Source organism: Podarcis liolepis, assembly GCF_965112155.1.
Source record: "Podarcis liolepis genome assembly, chromosome: 2".
NCBI lineage: Eukaryota > Metazoa > Chordata > Lepidosauria > Squamata > Lacertidae > Podarcis > Podarcis liolepis.
Window position 1 is genome coordinate 97,725,907 of NC_139555.1, and position 24,575 is coordinate 97,750,481.

Here is a 24,575-nt window from a genome sequence, read left to right on the forward strand (position 1 = left end):
GCAAACTGTGAAAAAGACTATGAACTGAAAGTGGAGGCAATAGGTGTTAGAATTCCTGCTCCATGATTGCAGTCATAGGATTTTTGTCTTTCACATGACGGTGTATGTTTTGACTCCACAAAGTGGGAAGTGACGGAGACAGGATGTTTGTGTTACTGTGTTCCGTGAAGTGGGACTATTGTCCTTTGTTCTTTTTCTCTTTGCTGTCTGATGCTAGAGAGAGAGGGAGCCATGTTGCAGTGCTCTCTGTGTGTTTATATGTAAATAAAGTAGATTAGCCAAAAAGCTGAGTTGCTGAGGTCTGTCATGCAAAGTGCACAAACTCTGTGGATCTCTAAGTGTGACGGTGTCGGTTGGCATCGGTCGCTGTGATGTTTGGGGTGAAGAAAGCTTATGAAGCTCCCGAACGATCGACCAGGAGGGAGGGAACATGCCAGTCGGGCATGTGTCTCTACCAGCATCCTACTCGAGTGTAGGCTGAACTCCTGACAATAGGTGTGCCTTTCCCTGTTTATCTGTTTGCATTGTTACAGACACACCCAAAAACCAATAAAAAAAGAATTGTTTTATTTGAACAAATATCCCTGCAATCTGTGCAATTGCTGCAATGCATAGAAAAAACAAATTGTTGGCATCCATCTGTCCTGGGAGACAATGGAAGAGTGTGCCTCCGGGGATGAAGCCAAATCATTGGAGAGTTACAGTGCCTGCTGTGGCTGTAGAGAGACATGTTTTGTTGCAGCTGGGGCAGACAAAGGCATCCAGTTGTGCTGATGTGGGTGTACCATGGTGCTTCTTCTTTCTGTGCTCCTCCCAGCACTCATTTCTCCTGTGGTCACGGCTGTGGATATATGACCTGACTGATTGTCTCCAGGTGCTGTGGTCGTCTGTGGTCATACATAGAAAAAGCTGTCACCAATTGGCTGTTAATACTGACTTGCTTCCCAAAAGCAGTTCCCTCCTTTCTCTATTCCTGTTTCTGTATGCATGTAGAATGCTTACAGTGCTCAGAAATGTGCACAATCTAGCAAGTACAGGTCAGCAGTTGAAACCCTGAACGTGTGGGAATTTATGAAATCTCTGGAGAATCCATCTCCTCCTGCCAGTATTTGCCACTATCAAACTATTTATACACAATTGTCACTTTCCTCTTTTTCTTTGTTTGCAGGTAACACGGTAGCAAAATGTAAACATGTGCCAAAGTTGGACTGATGGGATTTACAGCTGCATTGCTCAGAGACGTTCATTTTGTGAAAAAAAGTATCAAGTCTGGACTGCCAACTTTTCAAAACAGATGGCACAAACTTGAGCAGTGCCCCTTTTTAACAAGGAGACCGCACTTCTCAGTCTATGACTTTCTTACAAAGAATGGAATACATTTTAAAGACAGAAGCTCCGAGTCTAACCCTTTCATGCTCAAGATGAACATCTGTAACCAGAACTCCTTCCAAAGTGCAACAGAGATCTCCAGGACTTTTATTCATGACTTTGTAAATCCTGAAACCTTGATTCAAATTACTTGGCAGGAAAGGTGAGGTTAAAAACCAAGGGTAATTCAGATGAAGGAGCCTCGCCATGAAAATGATAGGGAAGACAATCGAATTGCTCTTAGAACAGCCGCTTCAATATATTTTTACCTGCGATTTACTAAGTATCAAACAAAGTAGGGAAGTCAGTCATGATGTTTAATAAATATGTACCCCTTGCCAATCTTCATATTCTGTTATAGTGTGTGCAATTATGTTTTCCCTCCATTTGTTCAGTGTTAGGGACAGTATGAAAACACTCATTCGAAAAGTAGATAGATTTTAGCAAGCCAGAGAATTCTGTCCAGCAGAATAGAAACCGTTGCTGCTTTGCTGCCAGAAACTGAAAGAAAATGGAGCCATTAAATTGGTATTTTCACCCAAGTCAATGAACATTTGAGTCACGGCTTCACATTCTCCTACGTACAAATGTGAGATGCGTCTTAAGCAAGTCTGGTACCATTTTGCTCTAAGACAGCTCCACCAATGGATGGTAGGGCTAGCTAGCTTGCTAGGTCATCTCTGCAGTGAACCTTGTTGGCATTGTGCAATGGCGCAGGACTGAGGGATGAAGCCCCCTGCCTGCCTGGAGTACAAAGGTCAAAGACACTGGAACTGCACACCCCGCAGGCACAATTAGATTCTTTCCCGCATCAAAATGTATAGGGCAAAGGAGAAAATGAAGCACATTATACTACTGCTATATGAGTTTCCTTCTAATCTCTTAACTGTCACTTGTCATGCACTTGTATAGATGGCTCTGGAGCATCAAGAAAGTATTTAGGGTGAGGCCTTAGCATCTTAAGTTCTGTGCTGCACTAGAATACTTGTGCATTGGTGCTTTGCTGCATCTGGGTAGGGCGGCTCTTCCTAGTGGCATTGACCTGGCTGCTGCGACACTGTGGTATCTCTGTGCTGGTCCCGAGGGCTAACCGTGTGGCGAGGTCCGAGTCCAGTCCAAGGTCGAGGGTGCGGTATGGAGGCTGTCCATCAAAGCTGAAGTGGGGTCCAAGGCAGGGAGTTGGGTGAGGTCAGGAACTCTGGCAGAAGAGCAGGACAGGGTGCAGGCAGGAACAGGCTACCAACAATGTTGCTCCCGCAACCTGGGACTGGGCTGGCTGGCTTCTATCTGCCCCGAGGCATAGGGCGGTCTCGGTCCACAGTGACTCGCCTCTCCTGGCCTGGAGGCGAGCACTCCTCCTGTGGGAACTTAGTTCCCTCGGCCTCTCTGCCCTGAGCCTCTGCAGCTCAGGAGAGGCTGGAGGGTTACCGGACCCAGAGGCAACCTCCTCTTCCCCTGGCAGGGCTGAGAGTGGAGCACCTGCAGGCAATGGGTCCTTCATCACCTCAGGGGCCAGAGCAGATTCAGTTGGTGCCTGCACCTGAGGATCCAGCACAGGTGAGGACCCTTCAGGCTCAAGCCAAAGCCCCAGCTCAGCTGGTTCTGGAGACGGGGACTCCTGTGCAGGCTGGGATCCCTCAGGTTTAGCCTCCAAATCCAAATCCCAGGCCATCACACCCTCACATCCACTCATGGCACAAGTGCAGCAAAATGGAGAATGCAGGACCAATCGCATAGCACACTAGACTTGGGATCGGATTGTCAAGACTGTACCAAGGAAGATTAGTGGAAGACATCTGGATTTTTGTTGCTCTGACTGCATCCTAATAGGGAGCGTATTAAACGCTCATGAGCAAAGTTCTAGATAGAAAGGGGATCTTCACTTTCAGTTAGCTGCTATTTATAATGATTATAATAATTAAACGTCCAGTTCCTTGACAGACCACATTTTCTAGCTCATACAATTTATGACATGTAATTGTTTCCTATTATTTTAGTTGTATCTCATTCTGGTTTCCATCTCTCTCCTCCCCGCTGCCCCCGCTAAGTGCTACACATTTTTGTTTTGTCATCAGCCTGCATAAGTGGGAATGTAAAAGGAGGTGAATTTATAGCCCGTCTGTTCCTGGTTACATCATTTGACTTTAAGATACGTTGGAATGTATTCAGATGCAGCGATGCACACATATCCCTCTGCAGATGAACTGTCACTGACCCAGCCATTGCTATGCTTTATGTAAATTCCACTGTGTTAGCATAAGGCCAATTTTTAGAGCTCCAGAAATGCCAAAAAAATGGAGATGGTGTTGCACTAATTTATTTAATTGTGCACAGGATGTCTTCGCTACAATGTGAAGTTGTCTAGAATAATAGTCATTGTTGACTCTTATTCCGTAAGAAACATCTTGAAATATTCATACAATGTTCATTCGGTCAAAGATATTCGTAGATCTTTTTTCTCTCTCTCTCCTTTCAAACCAGAATAAAGTCCTGCTTTTTTTTGTTTCACATCCTTAGTTGGGGTTACTGGTGATTATTGCATTTGTTTATTAAATACTTTCTCTCCACCACCACCCTGCCTGAGTCAAATGCCTTGGAAGATCATTCCAACCTGGAGCCAAAGTTTTCTGGAGACAAAGATGGCCTTTGGGGAATGGCTATAGCTCAGTGCTGTTGCCCAGGCATCAGCAAGGTCCCAGTCCAATCCTCATATTCTGGAAGAGACCTCTGCATGAAACCCTGGATAGCTGCTGCCAGCCAGTGTAGGCAATACAGTGATACCTCGGGTTAAGAACTTAATTCGTTCCGGAGGTCCGTTCTTAACCTTAAACTGTTCTTAACCTGAAGCACTACTTTATCTAATGGGGCCTCCCGCTGCCGCCGTGCCGCCACTGCGTGATTTCTGTTCGTATCCTAAAGCAAAGTTCTTAACCTGAGGTACTATTTCTGGGTTAGTGGAGTCTGTAACCTGAAGCGACTGTAACCTGAAGCTTCTGTAACCCGAGGTACCACTGTACTGAACTAGATGGTCCAACAGTCTGACTCATATATGTAAGGCAGCATCTTGTGTTCCTCTGCTTCCCAGCCTGCATCACCTTGTTAGACTGGTTGGAGCATTCTTTTACTTTCAACCTGCTCTAATTGTCGAAGCAAATGACCACTGAGAAAACAATATATACAAAACTGTATGCTAAAAGATTTGTGTATACCAATTTGGATCACACGTGACCCCCAAAACAGTTTCCATGCAACAAGTAAATCAATAATAATAATAATAATAATAATAATAATAATAATAATACACTTTATAAGTTAAGAGCATAAAAAGAGCATGCTGGATCAGGCCAATGGCCCATCTAGTCCAGCCTCCTGTTCTCACAGTGGCCAACCAGATGCCTGTGGGAAACCAGCAAGTAGAATTCAAGCACAAGAGCACATTTTGCTTCTGTGGTTTCTAGCATCTGGTATTCAGGAGTATTTCTGCCTCGGCAACAGGAGGCAGAGCATAGCCATCATGGCTAGTAGCCATTGCTAGTCCTCTGTTCCTTGAATGTGTCTAATGGGTTGCCATACGTCCGAATTTCCCAAGACATATGTGGAATACTGAAGTTGGCAGCAGTGTCCGGGCAGAAATCAGGAAAATGGAAAAATACAGCTGTATGGCAGCCCATGTCGGCAATGCCGTTTTTGCTGTTTTCCCATAAAAAAACATTTTTTTGTGTGTTTTCCCCCAAGAAGTTCAACAACTTTGGGCTGGGCAAAGCTACAAAAACTTCGGCCAAAAAAAGCTCAACAACTTCTCTGTCCAGATTTTCACTGTTTGAAATATGGCAACCCTAGTAATCTTCTTTTAAATCTTCTTTTAAAGTTACAAGTTACAATAAAAATGTTAGTATCAACAATGAAAGCAAACAATGGAAATATAGACTAGTGGCTAACTGAACTATACTTCCAAAAGCACGAGAAAACAACAATGTAGTCACCATGTGACAGGATCCCATAAATATTGTCACCATCTTAGAAGGCAGAGCTCCAAAGCTACAGAGAAGGCCCTTTTCCACGTCGTCATAAGATGAGCTACACTCATTGATGGGACTCCAAGCAGCTGGTATAAGTGGAATGGCTTTTTCAAATATCAAAGTTCCAAGTCATCCAGGGTTTGGGAATAAGTCCCACTGAAAACAGTGGGATTTACTTCTGAGTAGACATGTATAGGTTTGTATTCTACAAAACGTATCTCTCATGCTGAATTCCATAGAGGTTTTATTCTCTTGGATCACAGAGGATAGGATTTAAATGTGTGTGCAATTAAATATTTTGACTCGTATCCAACGTAACTTTTGCACAGAGTAAACCCACTGAAAGTCATGGACTTGAATTAGTAGTGGTTCATTCATTTCAATGGGTAGAACTGATATTGGCTCAAACCCCTCATCCCATAATATTCTGTTTGAAGAAACACAGTAAGCCTTAGAGGTTCTGCAAAGTGGCTACAATTGGCCGTGTCATTTCAGTTGGTTCTCAAAGAAAGAACATCGCGTCCCACAAGACTGGTAAGTTTCCACATAAGGAACGGCTCTGTTAATGTTCTTTAAATGGCTGACTTCTGCTAAGTCATATGATCCTGCTAAACTTTGGACAGAATTTCGCATTAGATAATAGTTTAAAATAACAGCCTGAACCAACCTTCAGAGACCTTTCTGTTTTATGCACCATTATATAGTTTTATTATAGGCATGAGGGAAAACCTTCCCAACAGAAAGAATTAATATTACAGTTCAAACACTTAAGGGGCTAATCTAGCCTTGATATGTGCACTTTTAACTCTCCATAATACTAACAGCAATTACGTGCCGGTTTTACAAAAGGAAGGAAAGGAAAAAGCTGTCGGATAAAACAGTGTTTGTGTCAGGAAGCTATACCCGAATAATATGAAATTGAATCTAGCAGATAAAACTGCCAGATTCTAGATGGACCTGGAGATATCTAGTGCTTGGATATGGTGGTATATTTTCCACAAGGAAGGCAGATTAATGCAATTAATTCTTCTTTATACTCCTGGGTAGGTTAGCAGAGCCACCAGAAGTGCAAGCCCATGAACTATGCTCCATGCCATGTAACCTCATATGGATCAATAACTGGTTATTAAAACAGAGAGCAGAGTGTAGGAATAAATGGATAGTTTTCACACTGGAAGTAAGTAAGCAGGAATCCTTCTCAAGGATTTGTACTGGGACTGGTGCTAGGTTTTTCAAAAATGGCATGGAGTTAGCCAGGGTTGTGGCGAGCACCAAATTATTCATAATGTCTGGAATGACATCTCCAAACTAGGTGGAAAGGAAAGAAAATGGGAAATGAAATTCTATGTAATTGCTGTATAATAAATTAAAAAAACCATATTGTTAGGTGTGAACTGGCAAGGATCGTCCAGGGAAAGGATCTTGGGCTCATGACGAGAAGGTCACTGAAAATTCACTGCGTCGTCCTATAAATGTCTAATTAGCAACATGAATGGTATGGAGATAAGTAGATTTCATAATACTCAAACGACAGCCTTCCAGTTAAATAGGTTTTCAGGAGTTTCCGAAAGGACAAAAGGAAAGAGTATTTCACAAAACACACAGTTAACTCTCATAACTGTCATCCTGTGGCGGTAATTCACCATCCAAGGATGTGAAAATGACCACTGACTTAGATTGCTTTTAAGAAGAGGTTAGACAAATTCATAGAGGGCAGATCTGTCAACAGCTAATGGCCATGATAGCAAAGTGGAACTTAGGGGGTGGAAAGTAGGTTTTCTTTATAGCTTACCGGAGATCTCTGACCTGTTGTGGTGAAAACTTGATGCTGGATTAGATGGGCTGATAGAACAGGGTTCTTTTTATGCTCTTGCAAGGACTGCTGCTGCAAGTAACTTCTCAGTCTAGAACTGTCCAGTCCCATGAGTGCTGAAGACTCAGTCAGGTCTAAGCAGAAGGCAGATTAAAAACAAGACCTCGGACAGCTCCAAAGCGGCCTTACTGGCAAACTGGAACCTTATGCAGCTGATAAGACCTGGAGTATGCTAAACCCTGGGACGCAGGTGGTGCTGTGGGTTAAACCACAGAGCCTAGGACTTGCTGATCAGAAGCTCGGCAGTTCAAATCCCAGCGACGGGTTGAACTCCCGTTGCTTGGTCCCTGCTCCTGCCAACCTAGCAGTTCAAAAGCACCTCAAAGTGCAAGTAGATCAATAGGTACCGCTCCGGCAGGAAGGTAAACGGCGTTTCCGTGCGCTGCTCTGGTTCACCAGAAGCGGCTTAGTCATGCTGGCCACCTGACCCGGAAGCTGTACGCTGGCTCCCTTGGCAAATAAAGCGAGATGAGCGCCACAACCCCAGAGTCGGTCATGACTGGACCTAATGGTCAGGGGTCCTTTTATCTTTACCTTTATGCTAAACCCTGCTTCCCTTGAATGGATTGTTAAGGGCCACAATTTCAGTCTCTGACTCCTGCAAAGCTGGAGAGATAAGAGGACGAGTCCTCTGCAGTATTTTTTAACCATGGGATGGCAGCAGGGCTGTGGCCCTTGGCCAGGAGGGCCCTGAATAAAGTACCTGTGGCTCCCCACCACAGGAAGCAGCCTAAACACCATCAGAGTCCCCTGCCGTACACTGCCTGGTACTTGAGTCATAGGTTATGGGTCATCTGTTTTGCTGGTGCATTGGCACAAATCCTTTGTTTGGCACAGTCATAAGCTGAGTGAATGTTTAGGAATCAAGGGGCTAAGAGGAATGCTTAAAATGACAGCAAGGTTGAGTTCCTCAGAAGGAGAAGTGGATAAACTATGGGTTTCAAAGAGATGAGAGGGATTCAAGGGTGGCTGAAGAAGGATGGCATGCCAGGAAGTCATCTCAAGTCTGAAAGGGGGACTGTTCCCTTAGGAGTTGTGTATCACAGAGTGGCATATCAGACACAGCATGCAACCACATCACTGTGGATGAAAGTGGCTAGTTCTGTCAGGAATTAGCAACCACAACACTGTGGGGTGAAGGTGCTTTTTCTAGCTAGGCACAAAGCAGCCAGCTCACAGGTCTGAACTGCTGTGAAACTAAGCAAAGTGCCATACAGAACGTTGGCACTATAAAATAAACAGATATATAACCATCAAACCACCTATCTGCACACAGAGGAACCTGTTTTGCCAGATTAGAAAAGTATTCCTCTTGCTTTTATTTAGTGAGTTTTAACACCAGGTTTTTATTCTTTCTTTTTTTTACTCCTCATGGTACGTACCGGGAGAACAGCCGATTTATAAGCAAACAAGCCTGTTGTTTGCTTACCCTTTAAATTAAGCAACCCTCAAAGTAATCTACTGTAGTGGCAAAATCAATGTAAAATACATTAATCTAAGTCCCAGTGTAGTAAAAGTAGAGCTCTTTGAAACAACACTTGCATTCCAGATGACGACATTCTGCTTCCAGACTTCTGCAAGGCACTGAGTTGACTAGGATTTACTCCCAGGTAAGTGTGCCTAGGGTTATTAGGGAAAAGGTTGGGAATTTATACTGTCAGTATCATAATGCAAGTTACAGGTGCATAGCCATGTTGGTCTGCCGTAGTCAAAACAAAATAAAAAAGTTCCTTACAGTAGCACCTTAGAGACCAACTAAATTTGTTATTGGTATGAGCTTTTGTGTGCATGCACACTTCTTCAGATACCTTAAGATATCATAATGCAGTTGTAGAAAAGGATGGTTCAGTAGCATTTGAAATAGTGCATAGTTTTGGCCACTCCATCCACCAGAAAAGGATATCATACAAGGAGAAAAGGCAGAGGGGAGAGAGCTGTAACCAATGCTGTGCAAATGGAGTTCTGGTAACACAATGGGAATTCTCCTTCCACTCCCAAAAGCTACTCCAGAGGGTCCCCCAGCCCTGTGGAACAGATTTCAGGGATGCACATGAGGAAGGAGAAGACCTATAACTGTTGTGTGAGTGAAGCACTCGATAAAACCCATGTTAACTAAGTTTACCAGGATGTTTGAGCATCCTCCATGATGAAAGGCTGGAGGATAGTTCTCATGAGTGCTTTTTTCCCTAGAAAAAAGGTGCTGGTGCTCACCACGATCCTTTCCCCTCCATTTTCCCTCTCTCACGCATACTCTCTCCCGTCTCCTTTCAATTAATTCTTTTTAAAAAAACCTCTTTTATTTGATTTTACAGATCTAAATTTATAACAAAACCAAATACACATCCATAGAGAGAGATTTCTCTGAATCTCTAGACGTCCCCTCATCCCCTCCATGGGTCCTACTGTCAACATTTTCAACTGCATATTATTTCATAATCTATATTTTATATCTATCCATATTGTCCATAGTTATTTGTTAAATCAAATCCTGCTAATTAAAATCCTGCTAATGTTTTCATCTACTTACAGTGGTCTCCATTCTTTCTTGAAGTTATTGTCTTCTTGGTCCCTGAGCTTTCTGGTCAGTTTAGCCATTCCAGCATAGTCTAACACAGGCTTCCTCAACCTCGGCCCTCCATATGTTTTTTGGCCTACAACTCCCATGATCCCTAGCTAGCAGGACCAATGGTCAGGGATGATGGGAATTGTAGTCCCAAAACATCTGGAGGGCCGAGGTTGAGGAAGCCTGGTCTAACAGCTTGGTTAGACCCTTTCAATTAATTAAAGTCCCACTATGTGTGCCTCCCTTTGTCAGCCTCCTCCCCCCACCTTGCCCTGTTTGTTCTTCGCGACCAGCCAGCATCCTGCCAAACCCCTCCTCCTTCTCCTCCACATTTGCCAGGCCACTCGTGGTGCAGTGAGTCAGTGGCATAGCAGTACGTCCGGGGGGAGAGCCACGCATTGAGGGGCAGCCAAGGGGGGAAGGGTGCAACCTGTTGACTGAGAGCGGCAGCTACAGCCTCGCATTTTCCTCGCCGCCAACGCCTCAGTCTCCTGTCTTTTGCAACTCCCCTTTTAGCCAAGGTTGCTTGCTTGTCCACTCTCCATTTCTCATATCACAAGATTTGAAGGGGGGGAGGTGCCAGTATGGTGTACCATCACCTTTGACTGGACTTAACCGTCCAGGGGTCCTTGCCATTGAGTAGCACCAGGAAAAAAGCACTGCCCCCAGCGATCAAAAAGCATTAGCAAACCCATTTAGAACATCTGTGCCAACGTAAAGGTTTCAAAGGGACGCGGGTGGCACTGTGGGTTAAACCGCAGAGCCTAGGACTTGCCGATCAGAAGGTCGGCAGTTCAAATCCCTGTGATGGGGTGAGCTCCCATTGCTCAGTCCCTGCTCCTGCCAACCTAGCAGTTAGAAAGCACATCAAAGTGCAAGTAGATCAATAGGTACCGCTCCAGCGGGAAGGTAAATGGTGTTTCTGTGTGTTGCTCTGGTTCGCCAGAAGCAGCTTAGTCATGCTGGCCACAAGACCCGGAAGCTGTACACCAGCTCCCTCGGCCAATAAAGCGAGATGAGCGCCGGAACCCCAAAGTTGGTCACAACTGGACCTAATAGTCAGGGGTCCCTTTACCCTTTACCTTTAAAGGTTTCAAAAGGATATTTTAAATGGTTCACTTGTTCCCATAAGCATTTTTTGATTCCTTAAAGCCTCTAGGTTGTAATAAGCCTCTAGGATTTTTAAATTAAAAAAATAGATCTTGTATTTTTGAGGAGTGATTAAGGTGAACCGTGTCCTGCTAAACAGACAGGTCTGTGCAAACAACTGCTGTTGGATGAGCTGCTAATCCTGCTCTCTGTGTTTAAAAGGCTGCTTTTAAAAAATCTGATCATTCAGAAATGAAATAGTCCCCTCCCCACCTCTGGACTGCAGCTCTTCCATGTCCCATTCCTAGACATCATGTTTGCCTTAATTCTGTATCCTTTAGTTCCTAGCTTTGTAGCTGGTTATTTCCATTGCGTCTTTACGAGTCAACAAAGGAAGGGTTGGGTTTACTATTGACAGACTCTCCAGTAAGGAATGAGCTGGTGTTTTTTAAGCTCTCTAGAAAGCCTCGCCCAGCATGCAGTTGTCAGCACAACTGTTTGTTTCAAAGCAATGCTGCTGCTGCTGCTAAACACTCTTTGACTTTTTTGTAGCACACCAGGCATGCCAAAACTCCTCCAAAGCCATTATCCAGCTTCAAATCAGAAACCCAAACAGCGGGAGACAATAGCACAGGGCAGGTTTCCTTTTAGCGATGTTATGGCAAGGCAAGTGCTTTTTGTGATTCTGTTGATCAAATTTTTATTTTGCAAAGCAATTCATGTCTATAATATTCAAGGCTTACTTTACAGTTATATTGAGACATAGATCAAGGCTATGTCATTATCTAGCATTAAAATGCAACAAACCGAAATTCAGAGGAGGAGAAAATTATCAGGCACCCAGAATTTTTTTTAAAATGGCAGTCAGCTAAAGAATTATGGTAAGCTGAAAGCTACAATTTTTACAAAGGCATATTTTAGCTGATTCCATTCCTACAGTAGATACAGAACCAGCAGCTGAGGAGAAAGCAGCTGTATTATAAAAAGAAAATTCAGCTGCAAAGTGATCTAGGCTTTCCCCAATCTTAACAATTTGAATGATGGACATACATATCAATGACTCTAACTGGTTTGACTTTTGGTTTCCCCCCCTCCTTCAAGTTTCAGAAGGCTAATCACTGTAGAATTTGTTAAAAAGTGTCACATATATGCTCTCCCCATTATTTGCCTCAATAGTTTTCTTCAAAGACCTTCTTGGTGGCATCATTGATACCTGCCAATCTATCCAGAACTGGTTTCTATGGCAAATTTGCAGAACTGGATTTCCCAGTGCTTGGCTAACGCAGAGTAAAGGTGCTTTTGGCCTGAGCTCGCTGAACTTCCAAATTTGCTCCCATACTCTACAGTGTTGATCTTCACCCTGAATTCAGCTGGCACCTGGGGCAGGGGGAATTGATGGAGACACAAAGAAGAAGAAGAAGAAGAGTTTGGATTTGATATCCCGCCTTTCACTCCCCTTCAGGAGTCTCAAAGCGGCTACATTCTCCTTTCCCTTCCTCCCCCACAACAAACACTCTGTGAGGTGAGTGGGGCTGAGAGACTTCACAGAAGTGTGACTGGCCCAAGGTCACCCAGCAGCTGCATGTGGAGGAGCGGAGACGCGAACCCGGTTACCCAGATTACGTGACTACCGCTCTTAACCACCACACCACACTGGGGCAAATTGCATGCCTAGAGGGAGGTGAGCTTCATCCCATATTTTAGATTTATGAAAGAAAAATGGCAGTGTATTTCACAATAATACTCCATCTTAAAAATAAAATAAAATTCTGAAGCCTTAGTCATTTTGGTGTGTTCTCATTAAGAAGCAACATTTTGAGAAAATATAGTTCCCCAGTAAAGTTACAAAGTTCATTTTACAGAATGCATGTCATGTATGTTGTTGAATGTCACGTATTTGGCTCGAGAGGAGAGACTCAGCTAAAAAGGCAGTATTTTATTTTTTAACAAACCCTGACTTTTCAGAAGCAGGAAAAGTTAGGTCTGGCTACAAATGTTTGCAAGTAAATAATGGTCTTCTAATGAGCTAACTTATTACTTTCATCTACAGTTAAGATGGAGTACTTAGATTATAGCCAGTTATAGTACAATTGAATTTTGTACAACTAAAGGTCATGTTTTTGAACAGCAGGTCTACAGATCAGCCTGACTGTCAATATTTCATTATAATTAGATTTTTTTAAAGCATAGCATACAGTCCAACATTTGATGGAGGAAAACAAGTGCACTTGCTGGATTTTTGTGCTTTTTTAAAAAGAGTTAACACGGAATTATTTTTATTACACCAAGCAAGCTGGAAAATGGATTAATTCATTCATGGTAATCTCCAAGAAAGTGCTGGGCTGACGGACCCTTATTGAAATTGTACGTTGGTGCCATTTATATGGAATTGTACTTTGGCGCTATTATATGAACCTGGAGTGTTGTGGCTATGAAAAAAGGGGGTAGGGAATTCATGTAAGGGATCATTAGGAATGGGATTGAATGTTAAATTGCCAGTGTCAGGATGATGTTATACAAATCTATGGTGCAACTACACTTGGCATCTACAAAAGGCAGCACCCCCTGTATGCTAGGAGTTACCCTGCCCACTTCCAATATGGTGATGGAGGAGACAAAAACTATTGCCATTGGGGTAGCGACAACATTTCAAAGTTTTCTTGGTACGAAATGCTAACTTCAAAATCCTTCTAACCCAGGGATGAAGAACCCACAGCCCTTTAGGTCAGGCACCCCCAACCTGTGGCCCTCCCAATGTTTTGGCCTACAACTCCCATGATCCCTAGCTAATAGGATCAGTGGTCAGGGATGATGGGAATTGTAGTCCAAAACATTTAGAGGGCTGAAGAAGAAGAGTTTGGATTTGATATCCCGCTTTATCACTACCCTGAGGAGTCTCAAAGTGGCTAACAATCTCCTTTCCCTTCCTCCCCCACAACAAACAGTCTGTGAGGTGAGTGAGGCTGAGAGACTTCAAAGAAGTATGACTAGCCCAAGGTCACCCAGCAGCTGCATGTGGAGGAGCGGGGACGCGAACCCGGTTCACCAGATTACGAGTCTACCACTCTTAACCACCTGCTCTAGGTGTTGCTGAGCCAGAATTCCCATCAGCCTTTGCTCTTGGGAGTTAGTAGGGCTTTGGGAGATTAGGAGAGGAATGTGACAAGACTCTCCCTATGTGCAGTGAGGGAAGTGTAGATTGAAGAAGAGATTCTAATATGCGTGTATTCTAGTGTGTGAAGGCATTCAACAAATCATGATGTTGATAATGATTCTCTGTGGTCAACAAAAGTCTGTTTCCTGTATGCATATGCATGTGTGTGCGTGTCTGTAAAAAAATTGTGTGCAACAGGATATTTAAGCTCTAATGGTTCAAGTGACCAACAGCAAAGGCTAATCTGATCCCTTGACACGGAATGCAAAGATGACAGATGTGCTGTCAAAATGCAACACTGTCAACTTCATCATACAAAGCCATCTACTGATGCTTTCCAGGAGATTAGAGGGGAAACAAGCATATTAACTCACAGAGTAACCTTGTAAACAGGAACTTTTAACAAGAGGCTGAGGTTAATAATTTATAATTTGCAAGAGCACCGCACAAGCAGATTATTGCCTGGAGATTCCCCCTCCCTCCATATTACAGTTAAACAGTTTCCAGCTCCTGACACAGTAAAAACAGCTTCTGACATTAACAAACCAAAAAATAATAAAATCATTCAGGTGTGCAACAACACACCTGAAAATCACCACAGCAGCAGACAGCAATGAGGTCATCTGACTAAAATAGCAGATGGTATAAATATCATATTAATGGTGCTATCCTATGCATGACTACTCAGAAGTAGGAATGTATAGGATTGCAGTTGAAAAGGCCAAGGACAGAAAAGTACCAACAGAAATATCAATACCAAGTGGTTGGGGGGTTGGTGGGGTGGGAAAGAACTCTTCAAGAGCCATTTAAAGGTCATCAATGTAAAGAAAAAAGGAGCGTAAGACCATTAAATTTGGAGTCTAAAATTATCTAGCAGAGCAACCCTAATTACATGAAGCTGGCATGACTTATCCTTATTCCAAAATCTCTTCAGGAGCCTCTGGGAGAGGCTACTGTCAGCTGAGCTGGGCCTGAGTTTTGAGGATTGGGCCCTAGGTCAACCTATGACCAACCTGAACAGGTTTTGGAATAGATCTAAATCTCTTCTTCTCCCATTCCATGCCACCCTACCCTGCCACACACCCTTTGCTTTACTTACACTGGCTTATGTTATGCCAGCAGACCTGGGCTCAGCTGTGGTGAGTGATTTAGGCCAGCATGGCCCTAGAACGTCTAAGATCTGTCAAATCCAAACTCTCGCATCCCAGCAGATCTTGGGTTTGTTTTGCAATATAACTGGCAACTTGACCAAGTGTTACCCCAGGCACCCAAATTAACAGGGAAGCCTTTTTCCATTGTGTTCTTTATACCAGCCTAAGGCTCTAGATTAGAGCTACTGGACTGGGGTAGCTGCCTTTGTTTAAAAAGAACAATACAAAAGTGAATAGAAAACTTGCTGTTGCTTTAAAGCTGCAATTACAGCAGAGAGGCTCAGACTAGCTTATAAATGGTTGTTGTTATGCATTTGTAACCCATTCTTTATCGAGTATTTCAATCCCAGAATGAGGAATAAAACAGCACTAAAAAGATACAGAAAAAAAGATAAAAAAAATAATTACAGAAAATAAAGAATCCATAAAAACCAAGTTAAACAAAACTAAACAGCAGTGAGGACAAAAGCTGGCATTTCCAATTTAAATTAAATACTATCCAACTGGATAGAACAAGCAAATGGTCTTAGCAACGGTTCCCATTCCACTTATCACCTGGGGCAGCCCAATCCCTTCCTCCAAGTATCTCACCTGAGGGCCACACTCTCACCTCCATGGAGATATTGCATGTTCTTTCCTCATGTGGAGACTTTAAAGCAGTCAAGGGTCAGCAGAACACCACCATTAAAATTTGAGAAGAATTGGATCCCTCACAACTTTCAGTGATGGTATAAGAACTGATGAAGAATTTCCAGGAAATACGCTGTGTCCCATAATTTCCCATTTCAGAAATAGACTGCTTTGATCATTGTACCTTTATTAAGAGTTCAGATAAAAGCTCTGCTTTTTTTTTAAAAAGCAAACCCCTAGATATCCAACTGGCTTGGTCCTGACTGCAAGTGCTTTGCTTTTATCATTCATTCCCCCCACTTTCCCTCTACAAACTCCTAAGCCGGGGCATGAATAGCCTGGCTGCTTTTCCCAATGACTGTCAAATGCGGCAGAATCCACTTAATTCAACTGATCAAGGAAGTGAAGATCTAGGGAACAAGAAGCCTTTGAACACAGCTCTGGAGTATTGCTGAGCAATTGTGAAAAATATGTTAGAATCTGCTTTTGCCAATCAATGTGGTTCATTAGCCGAATTTATGTGAAGAATGCACACAATAGACAGCCATTCATGACAGAGGCAGATGTTGAATAATGATGTTGCATAATAAATCAGCTACAGTTCAACAGTATTTCTGCATCTGGTTGCATTTCCAGCGCGGCCCGTTTATTCTAAACAACAACAGCAATATAGGGAGCAATCCTATATCACACAAGAAGCTGGTGCAAAGACCAGCTGGTGTAAGACCAGTTTAAAGTTGCAACAGATCCAAACCCCAATCAGCAGCGGGGCTGTTGCTCTGCCTAAGCCTTGCCAAGGGAAAACAAGCCTTTAAAATCCAGTTCTCTGCTGGGTTGCCAAGTCACGTGAATGAGATGAATGGGCTTAGGATCCAGCCTAAGTCCCCCCTCTCCAGACCCAACCCTCCTCACCCCTAGAACACAGCTTTGGGGGATTTTTCATGGATTTCTGAAAAATAAGTCATGTCAGACTAACCTGATCTCGTTTTTTGACAGAATTACAAGCCTGGTAGATGAAGGGAATGCAGTGGATGTAGCCTACCTTGATTTCAGCAAGGCATTCGACAAGGTGCCCCATGATATTCTTGTAAAGAAGCTGGTAAAATGCGGTCTTGACTATGCTACCACTCAGTGGATTTGTAACTGGCTGACTGACCGAACCCAAAGGGTGCTCATCAATGGTTCCTCTTCATCCTGGAGAAGAGTGACTAGTGGGGTGCCACAGGGTTCTGTCTTGGGCCCGGACTTATTCAACATCTTTATCAACGACTTGGATGATGGACTCAAGGGAATCCTGATCAAATTTGCAGATGACACCAAACTGGGAGGGGTGCTAACACCCCAGAGGACAGGATCACACTTCAAAACGGCCTTGACAGATTAGAGAACTGGGCCAAAACAAACAAGATGAATTTTAACAGGGAGAAATGTAAAGTATTGCACTTGGGCAAAAAAAATGAGAGGCACAAATACAAGATGGGTGACACCTGGCTTGAGAGCAGTACATTTGAAAAGGATCTAGGAGTCTTGGTTGACCACAAACTTGACATGAGCCAACAGTGTGACGCGGCAGCTAAAAAAGCCAATGCAATTCTGGGCCTCATCAATAGGAGTATAGCATCTAGATCAAGGGAAGTAATAGTGCCACTGTATTCTGCTCTGGTCAGACCTCACCTGGAGTACTGTGTCCAGTTCTGGGCACCACAGTTCAAGGAGGACACTGACAAACTGGAACGTGTCCAGAGGAGGGCAACCAAAATGGTCAAAGGCCTGGAAACGATGCCTTATGAGGAATGGCTAAGGGAGTTGGGCATGTTTAGCCTGGAGAAGAGGAGGTTAAGGGGTGATATGATAGCCATGTTCAAATATATAAAAGGATGTCACATAGAGGAGGGAGAAAGGTTGTTTTCTGCTGCTCCAGAGAAGCGGACACGGAGCAATGGATCCAAACTACAAGAAAGAAGATTCCACCTAAACATTAGGAAGAACTTCCTGACAGTAAGAGCTGTTCGACAGTGGACTTTGCTGCCAAGGAGTGTGGTGGAGTCTCCTACTTTGGAGGTCTTTAAGCAGAGGCTTGACAACCATATGTCAGGAGTGCTCTGATGGTGTTTCCTGCTTGGCAGGGGGTTGGACTCGATGGCCCTTGTGGTCTCTTCCAACTCTATGATTCTATGATTCTATGACTTTCAGCTGAGCAAGTGATGCTGGTGTATCTCCAGCTGAGGGATGGCAATGGCAATTTAACACTGGATGAGCAGGAATCAGCTGGCTGAGCTGGAGATCCATTGCATCCTAAACTGTTCATCCTAATAGATCCCGGCATAGGACTGTCCTCAGAAGTATGCAAAATAATAATACAGTGGTACCTCAGGTTACAAACACCTTGGGTTACAAACACTTCGGGTTACAGACTCTGCTAACCTGGAAGTAGTACCTCAGGTTAAGAACTTTACCTCAGGATGAAATCGCGCAGCGACAGCGGGAGGCCCTATTAGCTAAAGTGGTACATCACATTAAGAACGGTTTCAGGTTATGAACAGACCTCCGGAACGAATTAAATTTGTAACCAGAGGTACCACTGTAATTCAAAAACCCCATCAACTCTACCACCACAAAGGTAAGTTATGTTCCGACAGCAAGTAAATCGTCAAAATGATGTCCCCATGCCTTCAGTTTGGATTGTAGTTTGTTACGGTTGCCATATGTCTGGGAATTCCTGGACATGTCCTCTTTTGGGGGTTGTACATGTCCATCTGGGGGGAATTCTACACTTTAAAGCAAATGCCCTGGATTTTGGGCTTTTTGGCGTGGGCGGCTTGGGCTCGGCGATTGCCCTTAAAAAGCTCGACAACTTTTTGTGTCTGGATTTTTACCTCTTGAAATATGCCAACCCCACAGTTCGTTAAAGGTTGAAGGCAGGACAATTGCTTCATACTGGATCAGGGCCAGGCCGTTACTGGAATTATAAAAGTTATAGATATCACCAGGTGCTTTCCTTCCAATGTTTTCCCCTCCTTGGCAACCCAAGATCAAAATTCTAGTGGATGGCTCTGCAAATCTTCACTAGTTCTCAAGCATCAGTAAGTGTCTTTATGTATATTAGTGACATGAGGATTTAATCACCGATATGAGATCGTGTCACGGGGTCATGGTTGCAGGGGCCATTTCTGTTGGAAATAATTACCCTGAGCTGCAATATATTGTGTTAATAAAATTGCTTTAACCAGGCAAGCCACCCTATTAACATTTGCCACTGCTCTACATATATCTAGCTGTTTCATTAGCAACTTAGTTATCATTGTTCTGAGGCAGCTCAGAGCTACAGACAGACTTGGCACATGCCATTCAGCTCCAACTCGGACATTGGTCTCCAGCCATTAGATTTACCCAATGGAAAAGACGAGGGACACAAAGCACTGCCTGATTCAGAGATAATGCTCTATAACCAGTTTAGCTTCAGTCTAAGCATATGGTCATTTAGACCCCCTTTCAGTTTTGGGAAATACTTACAAATGAGAGTGAGCACACAGGTTGCAGTTACCACTCCAGCGACTAGAAGGTATGTTACGGCTATGTGCAATCCCATGCCCTGCAAGTGTCCCGGAAACACTGGGACATCCTGTTTCTTCTTGTGAGAGAACGGTGGCCATTTTGGATGCTGCAATATTGTGCGATTTTGCACCAAGATTACCCCTGAAAAGGTGCTTTTTTTCCAGAGCCACAATCTCGGTTTTTTGTCAGCAAATTTCTAAAATGAAAACTTTGGGCTCTATTTCTGTCTGAATATCACACCAACTGACTCCAAATCCTTCCCCAAATCTGGAAGATAGTCACCATAATCTCAGACATGAGAGGATTATGATTACTCCTTGGCGTGATGCACACTGCACATGAGCAGAGATTATTACAGTTATATCTTGGTTCTCAAATGCCTTGGTATGTGAATGTTTTGGCTCCTGAAGGCTGCAAACTCAGTAGTGAGTGTTCTGGTTTGCAAATGTTTTTTGGAAGCCAAATGTCCGACGCAGCTTCCACGGCTTCAGGTTGAGTGCAGGAAGCTCCTGCAGCCAACTGGAAGCTGCACCTTGGTTTTCAAACAGTTTTGGGAGTCAAACAGATTCCCAGAGCGGATTAAGTTCGACAACCAAGGTGTGACTGTACTTCATATTTTCAGGACAGAGCCATGCATTGCAAATTTGTTTTGCTGTGCTCTGCTGTGCCATGGCTCAAATGAAAGAAGCATTCTTTTGGCTTGTTGATTAGAATACTTTGTTCTTTTAATTTAGAGAAAGAAGTGTTTTAGATCATGAAAAGTTACAATGACTTTCCACACGAAACCACATGTTCCTCATACTGTGTGAGTTTGGTCTTCTGAGAATGGATGCGTCGGTGTAAACAATATATGAATTCTAAAACTTAAGTCATGTGGAATGGCTTAATTTCTAAATAAGAGGTGCAGAGTTTATCTGAGGCGTGCATAAAAATGCATTGCATCGATGAAAACAACTTAAGAAGATACATTATATTGAGGAAATTACCTCGCAAAAGTGTATATAATAGTTAAACTGCAGATGAGGAAGTATCTATTGTAAGAGATTCACACTCAAATGCTGATGGATGTTCATGAGGACTTTAAGAAAGAAAAGAATTTGCAAACAGATGTGGAAATGAGGAGAACTGAACTTAGAAGTGGGAAACTTGAAGCTGTGAAAAATGGAAATTGACAGCTTTGCGCATCTCTACATGAGAGTAGTACATATATTATGGAAGCAACGCTGAGCAGAAACCACTGTGGGTGGCAGCTGTACAGTCTGCTGAGCCACGAAGTGGGCCTGCATGAAGCACTTGTAGCTGAGTTGTTATTTTCTCCACCAGCCACTTCAGAAGCCTATTCTGCAATGAGAGCTATCACCCCCCTTGAAAAGCATGAATCTCATTTAATTAAATATGAAGCAATTATACAAAGCATTATAGCTATAATTTGATATTCCCGCAGTACTTTGGTTTTATAATTAGCTTGTTGGCATGAAAATCATTAGCTGATAACATCGAGGAATATTGAGAATTATTTTTTTTGTCAACGCTGACTACCCAGAGCCATGGCCGCTGTGGTTTTCCATTACCGCAAACAGCTTACTTAGTCCTATCAACAGTGCAAATTAGAGTAAACTTCACAGGCAATTGAGATCGGCTCCTTTCATTGTTCCACATTTAATTCCAGAGGTTTTTATTTATACAGTCATAAATGCCAGAGCCGGGTCTGGCACAATGTGGGCCTCTGACTGCAAAAAGAGCCGCAATGATAGCGCACTGGCCTTAGCGAGCACACCTCATAAGCTTTAACGGAAACATCCTGCGCACCTGTGTGATAGGTGATGGATTGTGCCCGAATTAAAAACGACACGCTCTGAAGGTTGCTACCGCGTTTTCTTTGCCCCCGACATTAGGGCAACAGGAACAGCAAATATCTGAGCTGAAACGACGGCAAAAACATCGGTTGCTGCTGACTGGCAATGATTACGTTTCGTCTGAGATCGCCAGTCCCGAGGTTTACGAGATTATAGGGAAGAGGCCTGACCCTGGTGCTCTTACCGTGAGAATGTTTAAATTAAAATTGCCGGCTCTCTGAGAAAGGGATCTGTCACGGCTTAATTAAAAGCCCCTTTCCTCTCTCCTCTGCCTTGACTTCTAATTCCAACGTGATGTGGGGGATGCAGCGCTTTGTCTTCCCAGCTTGTAATTAGACTTGGTAATGCGGCCGTCCTGTTTACAGTGCAAATCCCACTAATGATGAATGGAGTAGGCTTATGAAGCGTCCCCGACAGCACTTCAGGCGAGCCAAGTGGATGGGCTTCACAAACATAGCTGCGGTGCGGCAGGTAAATCATTACCTATTAATGACTCCGTGGCAGCTGGGGAAGGTCATAGCCTGGACTCCCAACAGGAAGCGGGAACAACGCTACATCAGGATTTCAGGATACCACTTTTAAATACATGTCATCTGCTGCTGCTGCTTTTAAATGGCTGTCTGCGGCTGGTTTTGATTTCTCTTCATTATCATTGTTTTACAGTGCAGAAGCTGCCGCGGCAACGTGTTTGGAAAAGCAGGGGTAGAAACACCGGGAATAAACAAATAAAAATGGCAGGCAGGCAGGTCTAAAATGTCATGTTGAATATCTTAAAGAGCTGGTCAGCAACAGGGCGGCAAAGTCGAGAGGCACAAAGGCAAGAAATCAAATGGAGCCGAAAGCAAAACACCAAAAGGAAGATGGGGGGGAGAGATAGCTTTGGTGAGCTGTGGCCATAGCTGTCAAGTGTCCCTTATTTGAAGGGACAGTCCCTTATTCCAGCGCCATGTCCCGCTGCTGTCCCTTATTGATGGATTTCCCTTAAATGATGTCCCTTAAATTTCAAAGGAAGCAGCTCCTCTCCCTCCCTCCCTGCCAGCCAGGGAGGAGGGAGGCTCCAACTGTGTTGCTTGGCTGTGTTGCTCACCCAATAAGAAGCCTAAGAAAGACTGGGGGGTGGAGCTTGTATGCCTTGTGTGTGGCTAGTTAATGCAAGCTGAGGAGGTTTTTGAATGCTGGACGCCATTTTGTTGCACGTGCTGCTGCAAACTTTGCAGTGCAAAGCCAGACCGGGGAGCCATCTTAAGTTGAGGCTGCATAGGCCTTGTGGTGCATGTGATTCAGATTCTATTCAGTTGAACCTCTGGTTACAAAGTTGGTTGGCCAGTGTTCTCAAAGCTACCAGCATGAGTTTGACCAGACTGCAGGAGGACAGGAAGACTGGAGTGCCTGGAACAGGTGAGGCTGCAGGTCCCTTATTTTGGCTGCTGGTCCCTTATTTTCAAGGCTGCTGGTCCCTTATTTTCAAATCTGTAAGTTGACAGCTCTGGTGTGGCATTAATGTTTTCCCAAGCCTCTCCTCCTTGACCCAGTTGTCCCACTTTCTTTGAGGAAGGCGGGAGGGTGATGGACAAAGCCTGCCAGCCCCGTTTTTGTTGTCTACTAAAGTGGACTGCAACCAGTTCTCACCAGTTCTTTCCACATCTGTCAATTGATGTAGCACTGGCCACTCAGAAGCCTCATAGTGTGTTAGTGGGGTCTGCAGTTGCTGAATCTTAACTTAAGTACAGTGGTACCTCGGGTTACATATGCTTCAGGTTACAGACGCTTCAGGTTACAGACTCCGCTAACCCAGAAATAGTACCTTGGGTTAAGAACTTTGCTTCAGGATGAGAACAGAAATTGCACGGTGGCAGCGGGAGGCCCCATTAGCTAAAGTGGTACCTCAGGTTAAGAACAGTTTTAGGTTAAGAATGGACCTCCAGAACGAATTAAGTTCTTAACCCCAGGTACCACTGTATAGAATTATCAAGCATTCAGAGGAACCAGCGTTGCTGAAGCAGAACCAGCCTTGCCTCTGCAAGGATAAGGCCTGTCTCCACAACCTTTAGGAGTACTTTGGGAGTGTCAAAAAGCACACACATAGATAGAGCAGTTGACGGAGGACGTAAGAGAAAGAAAGAAAGCCTTTCAAGAAAATCCCTCACCCAAGACTCCTGAGTATGTTAATAATAATAATAATAATAATAATAATAATAATAATAATAATATCTTTATTGTCATTGCCCCCTTCGGGGACAACGAAATTACTTGACTGCTCCATAAAAACACTAATTAAACAATACAGTATAATACAGCTAGGGAGATTAGATGACTTTCAAAGTCCAGGCTTCCCATTCAGGGCCGAGATCGCTCTGGAGAAGAAGCTGTTCTTAAGACGGCTCGTTCTTGTCTTCATCGTCCTGTATCTCCGTCCTGACGGCAAGAGCTCGAAGAGACAGTGACCAGGATGCAATGGATCTTTTACTATGTCCAGTGCCTTCCTATGGCACCTTGTGGCATAAATCTGCTCTAAGGTGGAGAGTGGGCAGACAACAATGCTCTCTGCTGCCTTAACAACCCTGCACAACCCCATCCTGTCCTGGGTAGTACAGCTTCCGTACCACACACATAAGCCATAAGTGAGCACGCTCTCAATGGCACAGTGATAGAAGGCAAGCAGCAGTTTCTGCGGAAGATGGTTTTTCCTTAGTATTCTCAAAAAGTACAGTCTCTGCTGCGCCTTCTTCACAAGCCCCCTTGTGTTGACACTCCAGGACAGATCCTCTTGTAATTCAATGCCCAAAAATCTGAACGTTGTTACCCTCTCCACACAGACCCCATCAATCAAAAGTGGATGGACATTGCTCTTCTGTCTCCTGAAGTCCACCACAAGCTCCTTTGTCTTCCTTGTATTTATGATCAAGTTGTTAGCTCTGCACCACTCTGTCAGCCGCTCCACCTCATCTCTATAATCCGTTTCACCCTCCCTTTCATGGATGAGCCCAATCACGGTTGTGTCATCTGCAAATTTAACAACCCTATTACTAGGGTGAGTAGCGACACAATCGTACATGTAGAGAATATAAAGGAGCGGACTCCTTTATCATGGGATATGAGGTTATCCTATGATCCTCTTATGGATCAGTGACTGGCTAAGGAACAGGGGGAAGAACAAGATGGTTCTCTTAATGAAGAGATGCAGAAAGTGTCTACCCTCAGTGTCAGAGACAGTATGCCCCTGTAAACCAGCTGCTGCAAATCACAAATGGGGAGAGTGCTGTTGTACTTGGCTCCTTTTCTCAGGCATCTGATTGGCAAATGTGATAACTGGCTGC

General features: G+C 43.9%; 1 protein-coding gene across 4 annotated transcripts in view; it reads left to right on the plus strand.

Annotated features, from left to right (window-relative positions):
- The window catches only part of TAFA4 (TAFA chemokine like family member 4), a 132,322-nt gene extending 128,446 nt beyond the window's left edge, over positions 1–3,876 (plus strand). For 2 of the 4 annotated variants that reach the window (XM_083493587.1, XM_083493586.1), the window contains exon 6: positions 1,169–1,716. In XM_083493587.1, coding sequence (XP_083349713.1) covers positions 1,169–1,180 — 12 coding nt within the window. In that variant the 3' untranslated portion in view covers positions 1,181–1,716. Of the gene's footprint in view, positions 1–1,168 lie in introns of all 4 variants that reach the window. The other 2 variants (XR_014523133.1, XR_014523134.1) reach the window with 2 other exon arrangements.
- The last annotated feature ends 20,699 nt before the right edge of the window (positions 3,877–24,575 follow it).